This window comes from Balaenoptera borealis (genome assembly GCF_965194805.1).
Source record: "Balaenoptera borealis genome assembly, chromosome: 13".
Taxonomy (NCBI): Eukaryota; Metazoa; Chordata; class Mammalia; order Artiodactyla; family Balaenopteridae; genus Balaenoptera; species Balaenoptera borealis.
Genome location: NC_138870.1, coordinates 65,491,694 through 65,517,007, shown reverse-complemented (window position 1 = coordinate 65,517,007; position 25,314 = coordinate 65,491,694). Strand labels below are relative to the sequence as shown.

At 34.6% G+C, this 25,314-nt stretch overlaps 1 protein-coding gene across 18 annotated transcripts in view; it reads right to left on the bottom strand.

The window, feature by feature from the left end:
• NAV3 (neuron navigator 3) overlaps positions 1-25,314 on the bottom strand; it is a 1,129,181-nt gene that overhangs the window by 363,781 nt on the left and 740,086 nt on the right. For 10 of the 18 annotated variants that reach the window (XM_082351542.1, XM_082351529.1, XM_082351544.1 and 7 more), the window contains exon 1: positions 1,703-24,447. The exons of the other annotated variants lie outside the window; for them this stretch is intronic. In XM_082351542.1, the coding sequence (XP_082207668.1) occupies positions 1,703-1,945 (243 nt within the window). In that variant the 5' untranslated portion in view covers positions 1,946-24,447. Of the gene's footprint in view, positions 1-1,702; positions 24,448-25,314 lie in introns of those variants that run through there. 18 annotated transcript variants of the gene reach the window in all.

Below are 25,314 nucleotides of genomic sequence, written 5' to 3'. Positions count from 1 at the left end.
GATATGTTTGCTAACCAAAGAGACCAACCAAAATTCTATTGCAAATAGTACTTACAGTGGTCAAGTCTTAGGCCAAGGCCATTTATCAAAGTACAAGTTTGAGTAAACCTGCAGAGATGATAGCCATGGTCAGGAGAGAAAAGTGGTTTCTCTTCCATCTAATCCAGACAAGTCATTGTGGGTACACAGAATATTAGAAGAGAACGACATGCATTTGTTTTAATTATTTGCATAAAGTTAAATATTGTTAGTCTTTTATTGATAATTTACACTTCCCTACTTTTACCCTGAATTGTTTATGTTGGAATGAGAACTCTAAGCCTAAAATTAACTATTTTCTTTTAATTGCTTTTTCTTGGATAGATAGTGTTGTCCTAAAACACAAAAGGAATAATTTTAGAACTAGAAGTACTTTAAAAATCATTCATTCTAAACCTTACGTTTTATAGATTGAATGATCCAAAGAGACTAATGAACATAACTAAATCTTTCTCAGTATAATTGTTCATTCATTGATTCATTCATTCATGTATTAATCCATTCAATTACTAATTGTTATGCCTAAAGCATTGAGGAGGGGGAGCTGTAGCACAGAATAAGGTCCTAGGTGCTATATATTTTCAATTTAGTGGGGATAGAAATAAATTATCCAAATAATTAAAACGCAATATAAATTAAAGTGTCGTAAGCATTACTACAGATGAATAACCACAGGAAAGGAAAAGAGAGGAAAGGGTAACTAGCAAAGACTTTATGAAGAAAGCTGCATTTGCGCTGCACCTGAGAGGATTTGAACAGGTGAAGACAGAATGGACATTTCAGACAAAAAACGTGACTTTCTTTTTAACTTGTAGAGTTGATTTCTATACGAAGCCTTTTCTTAAATTATTTTTAAATCACATTTGGGTGGGAGAGTAAAATCAAATCATTCCCTAAGGAGCCAGAGGTGAGAATGTAAAGCTTGATGTCATAGTTAATGCTGCATTAAAAAGTGATGTTCATCAAGGTACAAAGGAATCCCCATGAATCCCCTTCACCAACTGAAGGGCCATGTACCCCTCAGCATCTGGAGAAAATGAGTGTAGTATGGCTTAAAACCCAAAAGCTATGAGCTACTGCTCACAAATGTCATAAATTAAATGACTGAAAAAGATGTCAGTAATAAGTAAAAGAGTAGGGTTTCAATTTACAAGTGAAAACCCAGACAAATGTGCAATATCAAGGAAAATCACACTTCATTTTCCTTCATACTACAATGAATTAAGCAGGCTAGGATTCACATATTCAGTCAGAAAGTGTTTAAAATGCAAACGACATTTAGAGAAAAGTGATGGTGTCTGTACCAGTTTTCACAAATAAATCTTTTTTTTACTTTATATCTGAAAAATAGCTCCCCTTTTCCTCATATTTGTGATCAATTACAGTTATCAGTAAGAGAGTTATCTAGGATTTAACTAGGCACTTCATCAATAAGTAGTACTGATAACACAGGCATATTCAGAGAATTTCGTTCACAACTTTTACTACCATAAATTATAAATACAGTTCTGCATAGGCTAAATATTCAGCTTTTCAAACTACTTACTTTCTTACACCGGTATTCCTCTACTACTCCCCACTTCACAGCATGTTTTATATTCTACCTAAAAGGAAATTTGCATTTCAGCTCCATAAGTCTGTAGGTAACCTTTCAGCCACTAACCTTGCTGTCTTCTGTCTCCTTAGCTTTTCCTTGGAGGGGTTTCTTCTCTTCAAATTCACAGGCTGATTGTAATGTGACCTGACAAGAAAGCATTGAGCTCTCTGATTCAGTAAGTTCCAAAGGTCTCGAAGAATAGTGCTGTGACCCAGTAGTGCCAAAATTTGGTATCGGAAGAGCAGTATGAATAGGCTTTGACCCAACAGCTGGCTGCCTCAGTTTTGAGGCAACCCCAAGTACAGGCATGGCTTCTATAAAAGTATCTTCTTGCTGCCAAAGAAAATGCTTCTAACCTCAGTCTGGTAGACTCCAACTTTAGTATTTCCAGAACAAATACTTTAAACAAAACTAGCAGTCAACATGATTTAAAAAAAAAAAAAAAAAAAAAACACAACTAATAATATAACTTTCAGGAAGAGGCAAAACTCCCCTTCATCTTTAGTTAAGTTTCTTTCTTGCTGGCTTGAATTCTCATATTCTCATTCTCTCATATATCCATTCTCTCTCTCTCTCTGCTCAGTGAGTCTGTGTCCATGTAATATTAACTGTTCCTTTGGGGAGGAAACTTTTCTTGAAGGTAACTGCTACAAAGCTCCTTCTCTAGGATTAAAGAGCTCCTAGTTTTACCTTTTCTTCTCACTACAGCAGTCTGAGTCTGAGCCTTGAGAGTGAAAAAGAACAAAAGGAAAGCCCTTCAGTCCAACTGTCAAAGCAGCCAAAAGACCACAATAGTGGAAGGACAGGCATTCTTCCTAACTTCAGAAATAACCAGCCTGCATTCTCTTTTTAAAGAAAATTGTATTTCCCCCAGCTTAAAAAAAAAAAAAAAAAAAAAAAGAATGGACACGATTAATGGCCAAAACAAACAGCTGTTGGAAGAACTTTTAGCCCGGAAACAATCTCAGCAATGAAGCTGTTTGTCTGATTTCCAGCTATTTTTCACTACTGACAGCCATGAACCACGGTGTTCATTCTGTTTCATCCCATGAAATCAGGTTAAATTCAGGCAATAGAAGCTAAAGCTGCTAAATCATTCAGTAGATTATGCCTGCCTAGGTTATGGAAATATAGTAAATACAGAGAACAGGGCACCAGATACATAGTAATCATTTAAAATTTAGTAATGGTGGTAATAAAAATATTTAGAGCTAATACATATGGGAAATGTACTACATAGCAGTTACTGGGCAAGCACTTCATCCTAAAAGAATACCCCCTTTGAATAGAAGACAAAGGCCCTTAGAAGTAATTAGCTTAAGGTCACAGAAAATGGGGTTTCTCAAACTGGGTTCAACAAACCACCACCTGCAGTGCTTGCTAAAAACACAGATTCCTGAATTCATCCCAAATCTACCAAATAAGAATCAGGAGGGAGAGGGAGAAGTTTGAGAACTGAATTTAAATAAATTAATTGATTCTCCTAGACACTAAAATTTATGATCTGTATTTTACTTGATTTGTAGCTTTACAGTTCAGGGAATGGACTCTAAAAGGCTTGACTGCCTGTAGTCAAATCTTTGCTTCCTCACTTACTAGCTGTATGAATGTGGCAGTTGCTATGACTCAGTTTCATCTTCTGTAAAATGGGAAAAAATCTGTGCATCTTTCACAAGGTAGTTGTGAGAATTAAAGAAAATAAATGGATGAAGTCATTAGAACAGAGTCTACTATATAGTAAGTGCTCAATGAATGTTAGGTATTAATGTTATTAGAAATATAATAGCCTTGAGAATTACTGAGGTAAGATAAAGAGGCATAATTGAAGAGTTTGGCCAGGATCACAGGGTTAACATAACTGAACTCGGTAAAATCCTGAAAATAAAAATGAGATAAATTTATAGTCATTTTTTTCCCATCAAACCTAACAGGAAAAGCAGCAATGAGTCCTAAAACACACTGCCTTTTAAAGCCAAGCTTAAGTTGAAGGCAGTAAGAGAATTCTAACCAGGCTAGATTTTAATATCAGTGAGTTTGAAAATATATAATAAAACCTCATGACATGACAATTTGCTATTATTCATTTATAAGAAAGAGAGAGAAAAAAAGAACTACTATGAACACTAAAAACATGCTTGTGAAAAGAAAAAATATGGTTAGTCAACTCCGATATTTTCTAAGATAGAGTCACACTCCTATATTTAACAGCTTGATTGAAGTAAAATTTACACATAATAAAATTCAGCAATTCTAAGGAAATAATTCATGTCACCAGCACCATAATCAAAATGTGGAGTATTTCCTTCATCCTAAAAGCTTCTTTCATGCCCCTTTGTAGTCAACATCCCACACTCAACTCCGGCAACCCATGAAGTGCTTGCTGACACTGGTTTTGCCTTTACAAGTACACGTTTAAATGAAATCATGCAGTATTTTTGTCTGACTTTGTTCACTTCGCATAATACTTTTGAAATCTGTCCATGTTATGTGTATCAACAGTTCTTTCTTTTGGATAGCTGAGATGTATTCCATTGCATGGTATAGCACAATTTGTTTATGCATTCTTCAGTTGAAAGACATACGGACTGTCTCCAGATTGAGGATATTATGAACCAACCTCTATAAATATGTGTATATGTTTTGTGTTGATATTATTTTATTTTCTCATGGATGAATAACTAGGAGGGGATCAGCATATATTTAACTATATATGAAACTACCAAACTGTTTTCCAAAACATACCAGTAGCAATACTTCACATTGTCAATCTTTTAGCCATTTTAGTGAGGGGCATAGTGCATCACTGCAGTTTTAATTTGAATTTTTCTAATAATTTATTGATATTGAGTATCTTTTCATATGTTTATATGCCATGCCATCCATATATCATCTTTGGTGACATATCTGTTCAAAATGTTTACCAATATTTTTGTCTTATTATTGAGTTTTAATAGCTCTTTATATATTTTGGATACAGGTCCTTTCTTAGATACATTTTTTAAAACATATTCTCCTAGTATACAGATTGCCTTTCATTAGGAGAAAATTCTCTATATATTTTTCACATTATTGCAGTCTTGAGAGCAGAGGCCATAACTAACTGTCCTTTTATGCTAAATTATCTTTTCTAGGATTCTGAGTTGTAAACAGCCTCGGAAGACTTCTATCTAGAAGCAAACAGCCTTGGAAGATAGGAATGGTGCTTCCCCTGAAGTAAAGAGTAGATTTATTTGCTGTATATTTTAATAAAAATCATGTCTCCCTCCAGGAAAAAAAGGTGACACAGGTTTGCTTACAACTAATTATAAAAGATTTGTGTTCCCTAGGCTCAAAGTTCTTCTCCTGTAACCCAACCTACTGCATATGCAGACATCACCTGGCCCTTGTCACACTGTCCTGTAGGAACTGAGGCTAGAGAAACCTACAGAAGAAAATACGATATTCTGGCTACTGCTATTGCTCTAAGTAATAAACCATCTCTGGTCTCTAATAGAGAAGTCTAATGTCTTCTGCCAACACCCATGAATATATGCCAGGTTAACTTATTAGCTTTCAAACAGAGTAAAGTCTCAGACGCCTTACAGTTCTTGACACCCTTTAGTTATCTTAATATTGTCTTTTAACAATATCATCAGTTTTTGCTTTATGTATTTAAAGCTTTATCACTGGCTTCATACACATGTAGGATTATTATTTCTTCTTGATGAGCTAGCTGTCTCCTTTAACATCCATAATGAAAATACTTTCTTTATGTTTGTTAGTATTTCTTATTCTAAAGTCTACTTTGGCAATATTTTGATTTTTTTTTGATTAGTGTTTGGTATAACTTTTCCATTCTTTGTGCCTTTACAGCTAAAGTGGATTTCTGTTAGGGTATACATTTTAAATCTTGTTCTTTTATTATCTCTGACAATCTGTGCCTTTTAATTGGAGTATTTAGACCACTTCAGATAAATGTAATTATTGATATGACTGGTTTAAGTCTACCATCTTACCATTAGTTTTCTATTTGTTCTTTATTCTTCTTCCCCTTTTTTCCTGTCTTCTTTGGATCGATTCATTTTTTTTATGATTCCCTTTTATGTCTGCTCTTGATTTAATAACATAGTTCTATGTCTTAACATTTTTTAATGGTTGCTCTAGGGTTTACAATTTAAACCACTAACTTATTACAATATACCTTCAAATAATATTAAATCACTTTATGTATAATGTACAGGCCCCACAGTATTTTATTTTCATGTTCCCCTCACATTTTTTGTTATTATTGTCATACATCTTCTTTACATACATTAAAATAGCACATTATTACGTTGTTCTAAACTGTCAATTTCCTTTTAAAGAAAAACAAAAATGAATAAAAATGCATTTTATGTTTATCCACATAATTTCTGTTTCCGGTGGTCTTTATTCCTTTGTGTAGATGCAAATTTCCATCTGGTATCATTTTCCTTCTCCTTGAACAACCTCCGTAAAATTTATTTTATTACAGATTTGCTAATGATTAACTGTCTCAGCTTCCGTTTGGCTGAAAAAGAGTTTACTTCACCTCTGTTTTTAAAAGAAATTTTTTTCTGAGTATAGAATTCTGAGTTAAAAATTTTCCTTCTTTGATACTTTAAAGATGCCACTCTATTGTTTTTCATTTGCATAGTTCCTAAGGAGAAGTCTGTTGTAATTCTGATCTTTGTTCCTCCCTGCGTACTGTGGTTATTTTATCCAGCTTTTGTTATGATTTCCTCATTTTAGTCATTTTTAGCAATTTGACTTTTGTTATGTTTCTTTGGTTTTGTGTTCATTGGCAGTCTTCAGAGTTTTGTCGAATTTAGAAAATTTAGAACAGTTATTTCTAAAAATATTTGTTGCCTCCCCCTTTCCTTCTGGGGCTCCAATTACATATGTGTTGGATCATTTGCTTTTGTACCATGGGTTACTAATGCTTTCATTTATTCTTTAGGTCTTTTAAACTCTGTTTTTCATTTTGCAATCAATTAACCTCTATTGCTATGTTGTCAAGTTCACCAACCTTTACTTCTATAATACTTAATCTGCTGTACCTTATCTAGTGTACTTTATTTCTGATAATGCATTTTTCTTCTCTAGAAGTTCCATTGAGTGTTTTTTGTATCTACCATTTCTTTTCTCACTGTATTTATGTTCTCTTCTACCTTCTTGCATTTATGAGGAATATTAATAATAGTTGTTTAATATTCTTATACATAAATTTTATCATCTCTGCCATTTCAGAGTATGTTTTTATTAATGGATCTTTTTTTTTCCTCCTGGATATGACTCATGTTATACTGCTTTTTACATGTCTGGTAATTTTTTCCTGGATGGGAGACATTTTGAGTTATACATTGTTGTGTGGTGGATTTCATGTGGTGTATGACTTTGTAAAGGCACAATTAAGTTACTTTTGAGACTTTATTACAAGCTATTTTTAAAAAGGTACAGAGCAGCTTGTTGTCTAGGGCTAGTTTAACACCACTCCTAAAGAAATACAATTTTTTGAACTCAAACAAATGCCTATTAGGTGGCCTCTCCACTCCAGCTGGGGGAAATACCCAGTGTCCCCAGACTTATGTGAGTTCTGGGAATTGTTTATCATACCCCTTTCTGGTGCTTCTTTCCTTGACCTTTGCTTGTTTCTTCTCATACAAGTACAGTGTAGTCCTTTACCAAACACTGGAGGAAACGCCTCTGTAAGTTTCCAGTGTTCATTCTCATTCTCTCTCTCTCTCTCATTCATTTTTCCCTTCCTTCCTGGTACTCTGTCTGAAAATTTTAGACCTCTAGGCTTTCCTGAACTTTGATTTCAGTCTCTACAACTCAGCACAATGGCTGGACTCTACGTGGGTTCTCCAGACCTTCTCTGGGATCTGGATATTGCCTCCAGGCAGTAAGCTGGCACAATAATAGTACTGCTTTTTAATTATCCTTCCCTCGGGTATCACAGACCTGCGCTGCCTTTTATCCAATGGCTGAATAATATTTTTTTTTTATATTTTTGTCCAGTTTCTAGTTGTTTAAGACAGGAGATTAAATCAGATCCCTATTAATCTATAATGGTTAGAAGCAAAAGTAAAGAGTCAGATCCTAATTTTTTTTCTCCAATCCATCCTGAAAACTGTTTAATGTTATTAGTTTTTCACAATATACCTCAAAACCTTTATTGGTTTGTTAGCCTCCTTCATTTAGCTGAGAACGTCCCTTAAACCTTAGAGAAGAAATATTTTGTACTGACAACTTGCAAGATGTTTGACTGATTGGGTTAGATTGTCTGCCAGCTCTAATGAGAAAATTCAAATAATAAAAACTAATACAGGATACAATGAGCATGGAGTTAAAACTCTTCTCCAAACTTGGCTTGAAGAACTTAAAACACTAAGATCTGTTTTAGAATGTCTTTCCAGAATCCCCATTGGCACCATTCTTTTTCAGATATCTGGGAAAAATTTGATGCAGAAAGAAGTATTAGCCATGTAGTATATATGAGGGGGCAATAAGCCAAGATATGCCTTTATTGTGGTATTAAGCAGGGAAAAAGAAGGTAAACCAGCTGGTTCAAATATAAAGGTAGGTGAGGAGTATAAAGGAGCCAATAATAAAAGTTAATGGGCATTTGGAAATGCACATCATACCCACTAAAATGAGGAACAATTCAGGAGAGGTGAAAACTAATTATATTTGCTCTATGGCATATATTTAGCATCTTACAGGCTTCCTTACAATATACTACTGATATAGTTAATTGAGCAAATAAAATTCACCAAATTCAGAAGGCCTCTTCACCACAAAGTACAATGAAAAGCAAATGTAGTAAGCTTTGAAATGGCACTTCACGTTGATATTCTCCCTTTCAGAATATCATCCCCCAGGGTCAAAAATACACACATCTGGAGAAAGGATAGTTATTTTATTAAGACAAAAATCTCTTTGATAGTCTTGCCAGATAAATTTCAGTGTTCCAACAAGACAGTAGACCTTACTGAAAAAGGACATTAATAACTTTAAAAATAGTTACACTTGAAAGGACTACTCCTATTGGCATATAAGTACACAAACACACTGTGTTATGAAGGTAAAGAAAGGGAACTTAAGCCAAGTCCTGATAGTTTGGTCCTGGAAAATGCAGCCAAATAATTTTAGGCATAGCAATATATAAAAACACTTTTTTATAAAGGTATGTTTTTTTTACTACTGTTCTCTTGCCACTTTTAATTATTTTCAGCTATTTTTGAATATTATATATAGATACGAATTGGTTAAAATAAAAAGAGATGACTGTTTAAAAGGTATCAATAAAAATGTTGTTTGCAAAGGTTGTACTTACTAGTTGTGAAGAATTTGTAGGAATATCACTTGGAATATTACACATTCTCATATCCTGAGCATCCTAGGGCATGATATATAACCATTGCTCTTACTCTTTCAGAATAAAAATGTTAACTATCCCCTACTTTATTTCAGATATATTGAGGGTGCACCAGGATTCTTTCAGGAATTCAGAAGAAATATTTTCTAAAGTTCTATTTTTAACTTTATTTTCAGATTTTAACCCAAAAAGTGAGCTGAATTCATTGTTGCCTGTGATCAGCAGATATGTCCCTTAGTTTTAGCAAAGGGAATTTCAGATATAACTAACTTTTATCTCCATTCTAGGAGACCACCCAGAAGACCCACCCAAATCAATAGCTTCGCAAAGGTGGTCTTTATCACATCATGCAATATTTTACTAGGAACCCTGGGGATATTTCAAAACAGCTCTGTGTGTTTGTGTGTGTGTGTGTGTGTGTGTGTGTGTGTGTGTGTGTGTGAGACAGAGAGAGAGAGAGTGAGTGAGAGAGAGAGAGAGAGAGAGGCGGGGAGGAGAGGAGAAGTACTGAGAGATTCAGCAAGATTCCCTATTACTCATCCTACCTGAAGGCATGAAAATAAGAAATGGGGAATTAGGAAGAGTGAGGAAGAAAACATGAGGTCTAAGGATTGTTCTCCTACTATCCTGAGTATTTTATTCAGGTGCTTGGTCAGCAATATAATATTACATACACATTAAAACCATCTGTTTATTCCACTGAACAGAAGTAATGATCCAGGGCCAGCACTCGTAGTTATAGTGCCTTCCACACCTGGACTGGTGCAATGCACAATCTTCCCAGCTGTATGCAATGGTCCTATTCTCAACAGCCCAGAAATAAAATAAGACTAATAACTGGAAAACCATGTTTTTGTATCAGGGACATCTAATCCATTGGATTCAGAATATATAGAAAATACACCATAAAAGATGCAAGCTTCAAATATATTCTTAAAAAAGTCTGAGGGAACACTTCAAAGTTTTCTTTTTCTTTCTTATCTGCCTTTCACCAAAATAGTTTTCTTTATGTATTTCCTTTTAGACATTATATTCATCCTGACCTTGACATCTGTTTTCTTTCCCAATCAGTTTTCTTACTAAAATATTGATGTCCAAATATACATTCCCTTCACTTCCACATTATCCGAATCTCAAGGGTTCCTTTTCTTGAAATTTCACAAAGGAAGAATGATTTCTGACAGCAGTAGAAACAGTTGCCTAACTCTTTCTTACATATTTTTGGTCATTGCTTTTATGAACAACACATATGTTGCCCTAAATATCTTCCTCTTTCCTGTTCTAATTGCTTGAACATTGAACATGGCTGAGTAGAAAAGTATACTGTTGATAAAGTATGATAGACTTCCATAAAGATGACTTTTAATTAATTAATTTTAATTAATTTAGTTTAGGAAATTCTTTATTGTTATCAACATAAGATATACATGAGGAGCTTCTAATTTTTAACAAAGTTGAAAATTTAGGCTAAGGTTAAGATGTTTTGTTTTATTTTCCTCATTTTATTCCTTGTACCCATATTTTCTTGCTAAATATTTTCACAAAAACATTTTGTTTCTCTTCCCCCCCACAATGCTTCCACAAAATTTTTATAAGCATTAGGGGCTAGGCAAGGATGAGAACAGGGGGGAAAAAAAGGATAACTAAATTTGGTATCTAAAACATCAGCCTATTTTTCATTTTTCAATAGCTATATTTTTAAGAATTAGATTCCTCAAACTTAGAAGAAATGAGAATTTTAAAATTTGCTAATAACATGCTACTAAGTAGCTGGTGATAAGGTAGATTTTCATCTAATAGAAGAGGAAGTTTGACTCTTAGTAACCTCAGCTTAAAATCCTCACTATTAGTCAATTCTTGTACTTTCAGGATGAGTAGCATATTTATACCATGGTTATGTTAATAGTCAGTCCAGACAAAAAGGAAAAAGAGGGTGAGGGGAGAGGGAATCACCAAAAAATTTATAAGGTTCCCAGTGGTCTCATAAAAAGTTCACAGAAACATCTATTGCTGCCACGAGTCTTCTCTTTGCCAAGTTCTATAACAGTACCAAGAAGGTTTGAAATCAATCAATTCCACTATCACTGACAGAAATCTCCTTAGTCACTGAAAATGCCTTCAATGGATTTTAAGAATATGGAGAGAATTTGCACAGCCAAAATAAAATAGAATAAAATACCATTAGATTTGCTGAAAATGGGATGGGCTGAAGTCTATCAACTGGCACGATACATCCTACATGTGAACTTGGAATATAGAAACAGGGGGATGAACAGTTTGCTAAATTTTAAAATAATCTCACTTTTCATTACTTAAACTTGGCTTATAATACATGCATTTTCATATTCTTTATCGTAAGTAAAACAAAATCTCTCACATATATTTCTGGAATTAACAGAAAAGAACTCTCTCCTCTTAGATGCAGGCAGGATGAAAGAGGAAATGTTAAAGATGAAAGGTAATGTGTTATTTGTCTCCTCTCCTCTAAACCCCGTCTGATGGAGACCATCAGATGCTAACCTGGATGAGATCACTGAAAACAAAGGGTTCACATACTCTTAGTCTTGGGGACAACACTGCCAACTTTCCACACTTTCCAACTTTCCACACTTTCTGACAAAAAACAGGCAAACAAAACAAGACAAAACACTTTGAACAAATGTAAATGGAAAGTTTCATAATTCGAATTGGATGGGATAGATTCTTCTCCCATAAAGCCAATTTCCCTGTTTCCTATTAAGCATTAAAATTACTCATTAGAAATATATCATTTTCATAGGACAGCTTTAAAAACCATGCCCCAAAGGATGTGCATTCTAGAAGTTTTATTTCTGTAATTCTTTCAGCAATAACAGCATATTTGCATTCTGTATTGTACATATCCCAGACTCTCATGAAACAAGATATTTGGGATTTCTCTAAGAAGAGCATTATGAGAAATCAATTCAATTCAATTGTATGGCTTACTCTAATTTAATTAAATTATTAAACTCCCATGTTCTTTGAAGTTGTTTTTCTTTATATTCATCAGGAAGAAATCCTTACACGCCCTCTTCCCCAAACACAAAAAGCCCAGTTTCTACATATATTTATTTCACCATACCTCACAGCTTCTAATTCATCTGCTTATTGTATCTTATCTAAAAAGTGCTACCTCAATAGCCCAAAGCTATTAAGTGATAAGATCAGGTTCTATACTGTAGCCCTCTTTCCTCTTGTTAGAGAGGAACTATACAACAACATTGCCTGATCGCTGAAAGATGCTTAGACACACATTTACCCAGATGAATTTACCTCTGAAGGTTAAAAGGAGATAAATGAGAGACCAGTGGTGATTTTTTCCCCACCAGCTTGCATCTCTCAGCTGGGTTTTAAAAGCTATCTTACAAAACAAGCATATGGAGACCATAACTGCTATAGTGTACATAAACAAGAAAAATAATGACAATAACATGCCACGAAAACTATAATAAAGGTGAAGTGACCATTTAATTGCACATCTGGCAATGTTAAGAGCTGAAAAGGAGAAAATGCTGAAGAGAGGTTAACATTTGCCTCTGCAGTAAAAAAGTAGAGTGTGGTCTTGACAGAATCAATGGAAGAACTTTGCAAAGCATTTTAATCAACAAGCAGTGCCGTCAAGGAAACTTTACTCTAAAGTAAAAAACAAAAAAACAAACAAAAAAAAAACCCTCAGGTAAACTCAGCAGCTTCTCCTCTTGAGTTTTTCTCCAAAAGATCTGACTTACACAACGCATCTATGGCAAAGAACAGGGTTTATTATTCCTTCACAGAATATTCAGTAAAAGGGTAAAATTATTAGTAAATCTTAAAGTAGGTACAGCCATTCCAGGCTCACAATCTTAAAACAGTGAGCTCCATTTAGATAAGCTTTAAAGTTTGGTTGCCCACTTTCTTTCTCTCCAGTTTACATTTTATTGGTATATTTTCTTTCTCAGTATCTGAGCTCCTACAAGCATCCTTCCAAAAATTGATCACCAACGTGTACACGGTAAACTAGGTTTAAGCATCAATAACTAGCCAACCAGAAGATGGAAAGAGTATAATAAATTGGAAAAGAGAATGAAAAAATTGAAATCAACTGGAGCAACCACAATTTGACGGAAACATGTAAAATACCAGCTATGCAGACACAGAGTCACAAAATTCAGTTTGTCAATCAGCAAGAATTCATAGAGTTGTTAACATATAGATGGCACTTTATTATTCTCTCTGAACTTTTAGCTTTAAACGTTCACTGGAAAACAGTGAAAATTCCCTCCATAGGTTAGAGATCATAACGGTGTTTAGAAGTGAGCTGAAACATAAATAAAGCCCTAAACCCACATTATTTACTTCAAATAACTTAAAATATTTGCCTATTGATATAAAAAAATTTTTTCCCTCCAATTCTGGCTTAGGGAAGTGGGGAGAGGAGTGGCAAATAATAAAACGAAGTAAACATAAAGCTAAATGGAAAAAGATATCGTGTTTGTAAGTAAAATTCAAAGCTGACTAGACACAAAGACTGTAGGGTCCATAGCTGGGCACCATTCAAGAGAGAGGCAGATAACACTGCATGTCACAGGCTACCTGGCGGCTTCATCTTTCATTTTTTCTAGTCATTTGTGCTCACATTGGATAAAGAACTTCTAGATAGTCCTGGATGATAAACTCACAGGAAAGGGAGCAAAGGGAAATAAATGCCATTATCTTAGAGCTGATCTGAAAATACTGACCCAGTACCAATTCTACCCAGAAAGTGAAAACCGTGGTTTTCCAGTGTGTTCACTTTTCAGAAGGCTGACAAATTCCTTCTCTCTGTACAGATGCACCTTCTTCTCTGACTGAGCTAAAACCACTTATTTACATATTGTTCACAGTGGAGGGTGGTCATCAAGTCTGAAAATATAGATGAATACATTAGATGATACATGGATATTACAGTACAAATCATTAAAAACAGCCTATGTTTCCAGACTTCCTGCTTCTAGTATTTTTTTTAAGTCTTCATTCTTAACCCCTTCCAATGAATACTGTGTTCATTTCCCCCAAACATGCCTTGTAATTATACACAAATCTCCACCAATTCATTCTTCATTACTCTCCCATCAAGTTTCTTCCTGCCTTTGAAATTCTGTCTTATATTTCCTCAATACTCCTGGCTCTTATTCCCTGTCCTCTCAAATCATTTGCCGTATGAGACTAGCTTGACACATAATATAATGTATTTCAATTCCCCACCTCTGTTAGTGCATACTCATATATTAAGAGGTTCCAAAATACCATAAAATATCAATAGAAAATTATCCAGTTCTCCTTAGACATCAGATTATTATTTTATTGGAATATCCAAAAATTACTAAGTACCACACCCAAGTTCTAGTTTTGATAGATCATACTTGGCAATCTAAAAATTACAGTGTACAGTTCAGAAAGGATGTGGAGATGAGATGTAGGGGAAAAAAGATTTGATGAATTATGACATCTCAGGAAGCCATGACCACACTTTATATTAGAACTAAGATGTTCTAATATAAAGCGATAATTTTATAAGACTACGATGTAATTTTAAAAGCTACAACTTACTGGAGATGATATACATGATAATTTAAAAAGCCATGCATCAAGGGGTGTATCAGGATTGCTTTAATGCACCATATTTAACCTGTCTACTCATAGTAGAGATCCTTAGCTTACCCAAATATTTAAAATGAAAGGTCAATATTTACTATGTGCTCCTGAAAATGCATATGCTGTAATTCTAGTAATGAGAAAATAGTAGCATAATAACATAGCAGCATCTTCACAGAACAAGATGTTCAAGTTTCACCACTTGGATTTTTAAAGTAATTGTATCTCTGCCCACTCTAGTATCCTCTGGATCAAGGGAGATCCTTAATTGCTTCAATATAAACTATATAAGTAACTGTCATGCCATAAATAAAAAACTGCACTGAACTAAATAGTAAGTTATGACTAAAATTACTGTCTACAAATTATTTGCTTTTTGTCTTATTTATTTATTCAGCCTCAAACTTTACTTTGAAATAACGAAGAACATCTGACTGGTAGTGAATAGAGCCAGAACTAAAATTCAAGAAACATGTATCCCCCGTTCCACCATCAGCACTCACCACCTTGTCAATTGCATTGCCATGCTCTGATGTTCATGTCAGTTCCCACCCCTGACAGTCTTCAAGGATCCCCTCCATTAACAGTGCCAACTTAAATGATAGCAAAATCAGCACATCTTGCTGCATACATCTTAACTCTTTGGGAAAATTAAACAAAAGCATCTCTTCCTCTCCCTAAGTTGGGGATTCACATTCCAACCGCACTGATTAATAGCACCAGCAGAAGCAACTTTCTAATCAACATTTTAAAACCATGAACCATCTTAAAACAGTCTTAACTTGTTTTCAAGCTTGCACATCCAGTAGCTAATGTGTTTTGTTGGGTTTAATCACAGGTGAGTCCCACTAATGGGCAATTCCAGTCTAATTAAGGAGGAAAGTAGGCCTGTGCTCATGAGGACTCACTTTCTCAGTTTACAAACTGCTTCTCCGCACTTCTTTAGTACTTTCCACAGGATCCAGTGTTTTCCCTGTTTCAGTAACTGCCTCTGCTTACCACAATCAGTTGTTTTTATTGGCTCTAACCCACTCATTCCCTTTGAATTCAACCTTTTCTCCCTGTTGATGTTTTCTTGGTATAACATTTCAAATAAAGATCTCCATTGCTTGGTGTTGCTTTATTTATTTCTCTTTTGATTTGCATGGTGTAGAGTTTGGTGGAAGTAGAGTTCAATGCCAGGCCATGGCAGAGAAAGCAGAATGCCTGATTTGGAGACCACATCTTCCCAAAGGATTCTTGAGAAATTTATCACAGGGCAGGAAATGTTCTCCCCAAACCAGTTTTTCCTCAACCTATGAAGGGCCATGAGCCTCCCTGAACAATGACACATTAATTCCCCTGGGATATTGGACTTGTGAGTGTCCACCAAACTCTGGCATGATATTAGGTCAGTGGTCCTTTAATGGTAGTGGGCTTCGGAACCACCCGTAGGGCTTGCTAAAACACAGCTGGCCGGGCCCCACCCCCAGAGTCTCTGAAATGATAAATCTGGGGGTGGGGCCTGAGAATTTGTTTTTCTAACAAGTTCCTAAATGCTGCTGATCTGGAGACCGCACTCTGTGAACCACTGTTTTGTAGTGTGCAACACAGACAAGAGCAAGAAAGAGGGTTTACTTTTGAGAATAACTTAGATGTATTTATACTAGATGCCAGAAAAAAATAAACACTGAAGGAAATGAAGACACTGAAGTTCTAGAATTTGCCACCTTTCCTGAAATAGTTTGGATTAGTGCCAGACTCCAATTTTTTGAGTAATTGCTGTCAGTCCTGTGAACCAATCTAGTACTGGCCCTGTGGTTGGTGACTAGTGCTATCCTTCATAATTCCCTATGAACAATCTCTTAGATACACATTTAATTCTGTCCTCCCTAAGCCCTTTTATTTTGATGGGTTCATCTTTCTCCCAGGCTGTTTTCTGCAGGATAGCTTTAGGATTTGGGATAGCCTCTCCATGTATGAATATAACCATTGGAAGGAGGATGCAGAGGAGATACAAACAGAACCGAGGGAAAAAACCAAACAAACAAATCAATCAGGTCTGGTGATCTGAGTGGCAGAAACTGATGGGTACTTTCTTCAGGGCTTCCTAAGATCAATTTCAGATTTTCTGTTACTCTGTTCAAGGACTTCACTCTGGGGGAAAAAAAAAAAACTTGATTCACAAAACTTGGGTCACATCCCTAGTCCTTGGCCAGGAAAAGTAGAATACCTTGATATATCGTCCTATCAAGACAGTATCCAATGTCTTTGATGGCTGGTTCCCCAAAGTAAAATGAGTGTGCTGTCAGCAAGAGAATGAGTAATGAATGTTGGCAGGTGAAAACAAAAGATGTCCACTGCACACAGGCTCCTTGCTTGTATGTAAACTCTGCCCAGGCACCAATGGCTGAGAGAATTCCAGGACCCTTAAGAGTTTGGTGACTTTTTATTTATGAAGACTGTCTATGTCAATCCCTGAGTTTTGCTCAATGAGCAAATGTGATTTTTGTTACATTAGAAAAAAAAAAGTTCCTCTGTACTTCACTGGGACTAAGCTCTGATCTCTGAAATAATCATGGAAGTCAGGGTGGGTAGAAAAGAATCATTTATTAAATAGCATTTCATTATTTAAGTTATTTATCTTCATATTTAGCCAATCACTTAAATTCCCATCAGAATAGGCTATCCAGGTATCTCTAGTCCAAGGAGAGTACAAGGTAAGTTAAAGGAATAGAACTGAAGCTGAAGTTTGTTACAATTAAAGAATTTGTATGGCATGGAGTTTAGCAACAGGATGTGGGGCTGTTATTTCAGGCTAGGGCAGTAAAAGAAAACAGAGGAAAATACATGTCTCACTGAATGAAGAAATCCTAGAAGAATGGAATAAAATTTTCTATGCTTATGCTTACCAGTTTGCAGAACATTATAAAGAAATGTCAAGGTTAAGTGTAAATAAAAATGTGATGATGGAATCAAGGCTCTGAAATTAATCAGCATCTCCAAAGTCAAGAATCACCTTACCAGGTTATTCATTTGAGTAGTAAGAAGATAAAAGGCTTAAGGGGTAAAACAAACCAAAAAGTAAACTTTGTTTTTAAACTCACATACAGTAGAAAATAATTTTAATAAGATATGTTTGTGAATAAAATAATCATAAACTTGAAAATAATTTTTTCATTAATGCAAAAATTAACAAAATGAATAGTCATAATATTCAAAAAATGATCTCATCTTAGGATATCAAATATTTGGTCATAATTTGCCCTAAAATCACCATAATGTCATAAAAATATGATCTAGCAATTTTATTCCTGAATAGATAACCTAAAGAATTAAAAACAAATAATTCTAAAATTTGTAAGGAAACACAAAAGATTCCAAATAGCCAAAGCAATCCTGAGAAAGAAGGACAAAGTTGGAGGTATCACTCTCCCTGATTTCAAATTATGCTACAAAGCAACAGTAATCAAAACAATATGGTACTGGAACATAAACAGATACATAGGTCAGTGGAACTGAATAGAGAGCCCAGAGATAAACCCATACTTATAGGGGCAATTAATCTATGATAAAGTAGGCAAGAATATACAATGGGGACTTCCCTGGTGGTGCAGTGGTTAAGAATCCGCCTGCCAGTGCAGGGGACATGGGTTTGAGCCCTGGTCTGGGAAGATCCCACATGCCGCGGAACAACTAAGCCCGTGCGCCACAACTACTGAGCCTGCGCTTCTAGAGCCCGCAAGCCACAACTACTGAAGCCCACGTGCCTAGAGCCGAGCCCATGCTCCGCAACAAGAGAAGCCACCACAATGAGAAGCCTGCGCACTGCAGCGAAGAGTAGCCCCCGCTCACCACAACTAGAGAAAAGCCCACGCAGAGCAACAAAGATCCAACGCAGCCAAAAATAAAATAAATTAAAAAAAAAAAAAAAAGAATATACAATGGGGAAAAAGACAGTCTCTTCAATAAATAGAGCTGGAGAGCTACATACAATAGAAGTTAACTGGACCTTACACCATATGAAAAAATAAACTCAAAATGGCTCAAGGACAAATGTAATACCAGAAGCCATGAGATTCCTAGAAGAGTCTTAGCAATATTTTTTGGATCTGTCTCCTCAGGCAACCCACTGAATGAGAGAAGATATTGACAAATAATATATCTGATAATGGGTTAATATCCAAAATATACAAAGAACTCTTACAACTTAATATCAAAAAAATAAACAATCTGATTAAAAAAATTGGCAGAGAACCTAAATAGACATTTTTCCAAAGAAGACATACCAATGGCTAATAGGCACATGAAAATATGCAGAACATCACTAATCATCAGGGAAATGCAAATCAAAACCACAATGAGATATCACCACACACCTTTCAGAAAGGTTATTATCAAAAAGTATACAAATAACAAGTTTTGGTAAGGATACAGAATAAAGGGAACTCTTGTGCATTGTTGGTGGGAATACAAATTGTTACAACCACTGTAGAAAACAGTCTGGATATTCCTCAAAAAATTAGAAATAGAACCACTATACGACCCAGCAATTCCACTTTGGGTATTTATCTGAAGAAGACAAAAACACTAATTAGAAAAGATATATGCAACCCTATGTTCATTGCAGCATTACTTACAAGAGCCAAGATATGAATTAACCTAAGTGCCCATCAACAGATGAATATATAAAAAAGATGTGGTATACACACACACAACACACACACACACACACACACAGAGGAATACTACTCAGGCATAAAAAATAATGAAATTTTGCCATTTGCAGCAATATGGATGGACTTGGAGGGCATCATGCTAAGTGATATAAGTCAGACAGAGAAAGACAAATACTGTATGATTTCACTTATACTTGGAACCTAGAGAACAAAACAAATGAGCAAACATAAGAAAACAGACACAGAATCATAGATTCAGAGAAGAAAACAGGTGGTTACCAGAGGGGAGAGGGGTGGGAAGAGAAGAGAAATAGGTGAGGGAGATTAAGAGGTTCAAATTTCCAGTTACAAAATAAGTAAGTCACAGAGATGTAATGTACAGCATAGGGAATATAGTCAATAACACTGTAAAGAACTTCGTATGGTGACAGATGGTAACAAAACTTAGGGTAATCATTTCATAATGTATAAAAACACATTTTTGTACAGCATAGTGTACAAAGCACTATGCTGTACACCTAAAACTAATATAATATAGTAAGTCAATTATACTTCAGTAAAAATAAATAAAAGAAAATTCAAAGCATGAAAAAAAATACACTAAAAATTACATGTGCATTCATGTTCATAGCAGCATTACTCATAATAGCCAAGAGGTGGAAACAGGCCAAAGGCCCATCGATGGATGAATGGATAAACAAATTGTGGATATACATACAATGAAAGACGTAGCCTGTAAAAGGAATGAAGTACTGATATATGCTACAATGGGAAGGAACCTTGAAAACATTGTACTAAGTGAAAGAAGCCAGATACAAAGGTTATATGTCATACAACTCCAATTTCTATGAAATATCCGGAATAGGTAAATACATAGAGACAGAAATCAAACTGGTGGTTGCCAGGGGCTAAGAAGAGGAGAGGAAATGAGCAACTGCTTAATGAGTACAGGGTTTCCTTTTGATGTGATAAAAGTTTTAAGGAACTAGATTGAGTTGGTGGTTGCACAACATTGTGAGTGTACTAAATGCCACTGAATGCCACTTCAAAATGGTTAATTTTGTGCTATGTTATCTTCTCTTATTTTACAGCATTTCCAGTGAATGCCTTTCTTTCTTCTTTCCACCTATCCATGTCCTTCTCTTCTTAGAAAGGCAATTCACATGTCATTTACTGATTAAGACCTTCTTGTTAATTCCAACCCCAAGTTAACTTTCACTTCTCTGAGTGTTTATACTGTATTTCATATTCAGTCATTCAGTCAACAAATATTTGTTAAGCACCCACTATGTGCAGGGCACTGTGTTAAGTTCTGGAAAAGTTTTCGTGAGCCCCTTACAACAAATGAGAAGGATTATATTATCAAACTAAAGAAGGCTTACCATCAAATCAATAAAAGTACTTTGAAAAAAAGAAACATTCCTTGAGAACATCTAACTTAATAATCTGACTGAGACTTGGGGATGGAGGTTGTCAGGAAAGGGTTCTCTTAATACCTGTTTTATCATATATTCTCTTAATTATGAATTACTATAATTAACTTTTCCATATATTAGAAAACAAGGCCAAACAATATGCAAATTATCATGCTCTTAAATGATACTGAAAGAATGGAAGAATGGGTGGATGATCAGTAGATATTCATGGCCTATAGGAGTAGATGGTGAAGAACTGGATAGAGATACTACCACCTAATAGCTGGTAACTACAATACTAATTAACACTTTTATTCTTTAAGTTTTAAAAATTCATCTACTATGCACATTTACATCCCATTTGAGAGAAATCTTTTTCATTGAAAAACGTTCAATTTTTCCCTTTAAGAAATCTAACTGCCTTCAATATTTATTATCAGTAGTCATAGCAGGGGAATCTGATATAAAGCTATTTGTTTATTTTTATCATTCACTGCATATTTTTAAATGAGCAAGTATTTTTGAATAAGAAAGCTTAATAAAGCTGATTTAACATAAATCTTTTAAGTGGCAATTTTAAAAAAAAGACAATTTGAATATTGGCCTACTTTTATTCATAATGGCTTGGCAGAAATATTTGTTAAGGAATGAAAAGAATTAAAAAAATTTTTAAGAAACATATTTGTTGACATTATACCTGAAATGTCTTAGTTCTATTTTAATTAATTGCCCTAACGTATTTAATCCTGGAAAGAAAAATCTGCTTATTAGCCTTGTTGGTCTGCAACATTACGCTAAGTTTTAAAGTATTTTCTTTTTCTAAAACAGTTATCAGTCTATAAATGGAATCATATAATATCACTTTAAAACAATCAATTATTCACTAAGTAATAACAATCAATTATTCACTAAAACATAAAAACATGTAATGGATCTTGTACCCCAAAAAATGTGTAAAATGACTAAGAAGTTCAGAAAACCGACCAACAGAATTTGGAATTAAACTGAAAACGAAGGCAAAACCCGGATCAATCCTGAGCAGAACAGTTTGAATAGTCAGGCATTTGAGAATCTGGTTTTAATAGATACTTGATTTAGTATTTCTACAACAGCAAAGGTGACAAGCCAATAAAAATATTTTGCAATTCAATTTTTGCTGCACTGGAGCAACCAGGAACCCAACCAAAGGCAGATCTGATACACAGACCAAGTACATATCTGCCAAACATTAAAGCCAAAATGATTTGTAATTCACCATGGAAAAAGCCACACAAGGGTGGTTTTGCTATGAATTTGAAATTAGCAAGTTAACCCAATTTAAAGGACAGAGTTCAAACATAAAGAATAAACAACCCACATCAGCAAAGTATTTTTTATTCTGCATTTTTTTCATAACTAAAAAAAACAAAAAAAAACAAGAAAGATAGTAACTCATTCCTCAGTTCACTGGCTAAAATGTAAACAATATACCAAGGAAGAAAGCTAGACAGTGTGACACTGTCATTAAAATATCATCGAATATAGGATGTTGCATAATAAATGTACCCTTTAAATTGTCTGAAGGGGTTTTCAAAGTACTAGGCACACAAGAAGAATGTAATTTTTAAAGCTTTTTTGGGCTTCATTAACACAGTTTACTTGAAACACATTTATATTACCCTAGTATCCACTTACAGAAAACAATTATTTGACTCTCTCAGGAAAAACTGTTTTCCTTTTGAATCCCTGGGAATAACAGCAAAAGCATTTCTTCTTTTTCCATCTTTCCTTCCTAAAAATCAGAGATAACCTTGACTGAGCTATAAATGTAAATCACACAGTTAATCTAATACGAAATTCATGACATACCTAACTTCTCAAATCTCTTAGGTTTGGTTTTCCTAGAGTCAGTTACTGTGGGAGGATTAATCGTATTTGCTATAGAAAGTCATTAATGTATTTTTAGCTGATTTCTGTCCAGTAACCCCTGAACATCTAGGCTAACTTGGGAAAGAAGAGAAGACTAGAAAAAAGTGCTATTCTACAAATATATACCAAGCATCAAAATATATAACAAACCCTCTGGGCAAGAATCATTTCTCATATTCTTATATTCATGGAAACACTTTAACGCCAAAGGCTTCTTTTAAATGATGTATTCTTTTAAAGAGTGGTTTAGCCCACTTTTATATTTATATGTACAATTCCAGGATGTTCAACATGGAGCCTGTGAGAGACTAAATGACCATTAATTCATTTATCAAATATTGAGTCAGCAGCAGCTATGAGCAAAAGTGCTATAAAGAATAGAGAGAGATGTAAGGAATGTCGTCTCTCCCTCAGTAGCTTACTAACTGAAAAGGAAAGCTAAGACAAGACCTTTTCACTTAGAAATCATGAAAGAGTGAAGGTGAACATCTCTGATGGGCTAAGGGAGTTAATTACCCCCAAAGGGCTGAAGAATGAAGAATTTTGGACATGAGGGGCAGCTCTTAGTTTTTCCAGGCATTAAACTGAAGTCTTCGGGAGCAAGTCACAGCAAGCATTCCAGGTTGACTCATCATTAAGTAAAAAAACCCAAGAAAGAAAAAGTTAAGTTTTATATACTAAGTTTTCCAATTTGGATGGAGCACACTACTTTTTCAGAGTTTTAGTGAAATAAAATATCGCCCAAGTTCCATTTTTATTCATCAAAGAAAGAAAGAATGCAAAAAACATATTAATGCGTCCTAAGGCTCTGAAAATCAATACCGTAAGTACACAGTGTCAAAACAGAAATTCTAAAATCACGGGAAAAACAAATATCCTTCTCTTCCTCAGCATGTATGTTTGTGTGAGAGAGTGGCAAATAAATGTTGAGGATGTGAATTTTAAAAATAGGAGAAGAAATTAAAATTCATGTATAATTAATTTTTAAAATCCATTACATCTCTATGCCTTTTTTTTTTTTAACATCTTTATTGGAGTATAATTGCTTTACAATGGTGTGTTAGTTTCTACTTTATAACCATTACATCTCTAAAACCACTTTGAGGTAAGGTTTAGTTTTTGTTCACAATGACAGTATTTTTAATGCATGCTATGTAATGATATAAATTACATATATAGTATTACATATATATGTGCATATATACATATATATATATACACACACACAGTACGGTATGTGGTCATGTAAACGGGGGAAAGGAACTAATAGTTACTGAGTAATGTCTATGCAGTAGCCACTCTGCCACGTTGCTGTCATATACTTAGCTCATTGAATCCTGAGTGCCATACTTTGAGCTAGGTTATAATAGCAGTTTTTTGTTGTAGGGAACTAAAACTCTGTGAGATGCAATATTGTACCCAAGGTAAATCTAGATGAATTAGAATCTGAAATCAAAAATAATTTTTTTCAGATTCTAATGCTCAGGTAGGCAAAGCAAAGAAACATATCATTTTTGGTAAGAAAAGACTGTTGTCATGTTTTTCCCTAATTGCCTCTTTAACAAAATCATAGAATCCACTGTGAAAAATTGCAATGTTTTAAAAAATCATGAGGAGTATCCTGGGTGAATAAGTATAGAAATAAATGAGGAATGTTCTATTATGTGTTTTATCTCACAAATCTGTGTCCATTAAAAAGCAGGTCTTAAAAATATTCCCCCAATTAATTCTTCACAACTCATTCTGACATAAACTCAGATATGTAGGCCACTTCCACAGATGCCAAAGTCTGTTGTTTCTTCTAATTTTAAAAGCAGAGTTACATAATCATTTCTAAATAAAATCGTAAATTGTTTATAGACCATAGTAGTGCCTACTATACTTAAAAATGACAAGAAAAATGCCTATTTTCTTTGTTAGGAAATATTAGAAAACTAAGGCTAATATCAAACCAATGACTTTCGGGGGTCAAATGCTCCATTTTATAAATAGTAACCATCAAAATTTTCACATTCTCTCAAGAAAAATATGAGCCCCAAGAACATACCATTATACACTCACTAGAACCCATTTACTTTACACCACTATAGCAAACACGTGTGATTTGTAGATTTAAATATCTCAGTTTATTAGCTATGGCAGTTGACTTCCATGTTCCATTTCTGCTTTGGGAGAGTTTCATTTCTAAAGCCCACCCATAAATACAGCCAGTCCCTTCCTGCTTACCCTCTTCCCTTTTGGCCTTTACCTATGTTTTGCTGGCCAAATTGAATCTTTGCAGTGGCTGCCAAGTTCAAGGCCTCAAAAGCCATCTCATGACACTACTGTTGATGTTCCATGAAAGTCCAAGTCTCCTACTATTAAACTATTATTCAAACCCATGGTTTGACATGTTTTAACTGTTATACCTCTCAGAAAGCAAGTACAATATGATGGTGAGAATGATGCCTTTTAACACAGTATTCTACTTGTGCCATTAATTTTTTGGGACATTGACTCACTGAGATTACTGTTGAGATTCTGGAAGAATCAAATAATATAACAGCATTATAACTAAGTACAGATAACGTAAAGCACTGTAATTACATACATTCATTTCATATTTAAAATATATACTATATGTATACCAACCCATGTATACACATATAAAATTTGTGACACTGTATAAATCAGATGTCTGTGTTC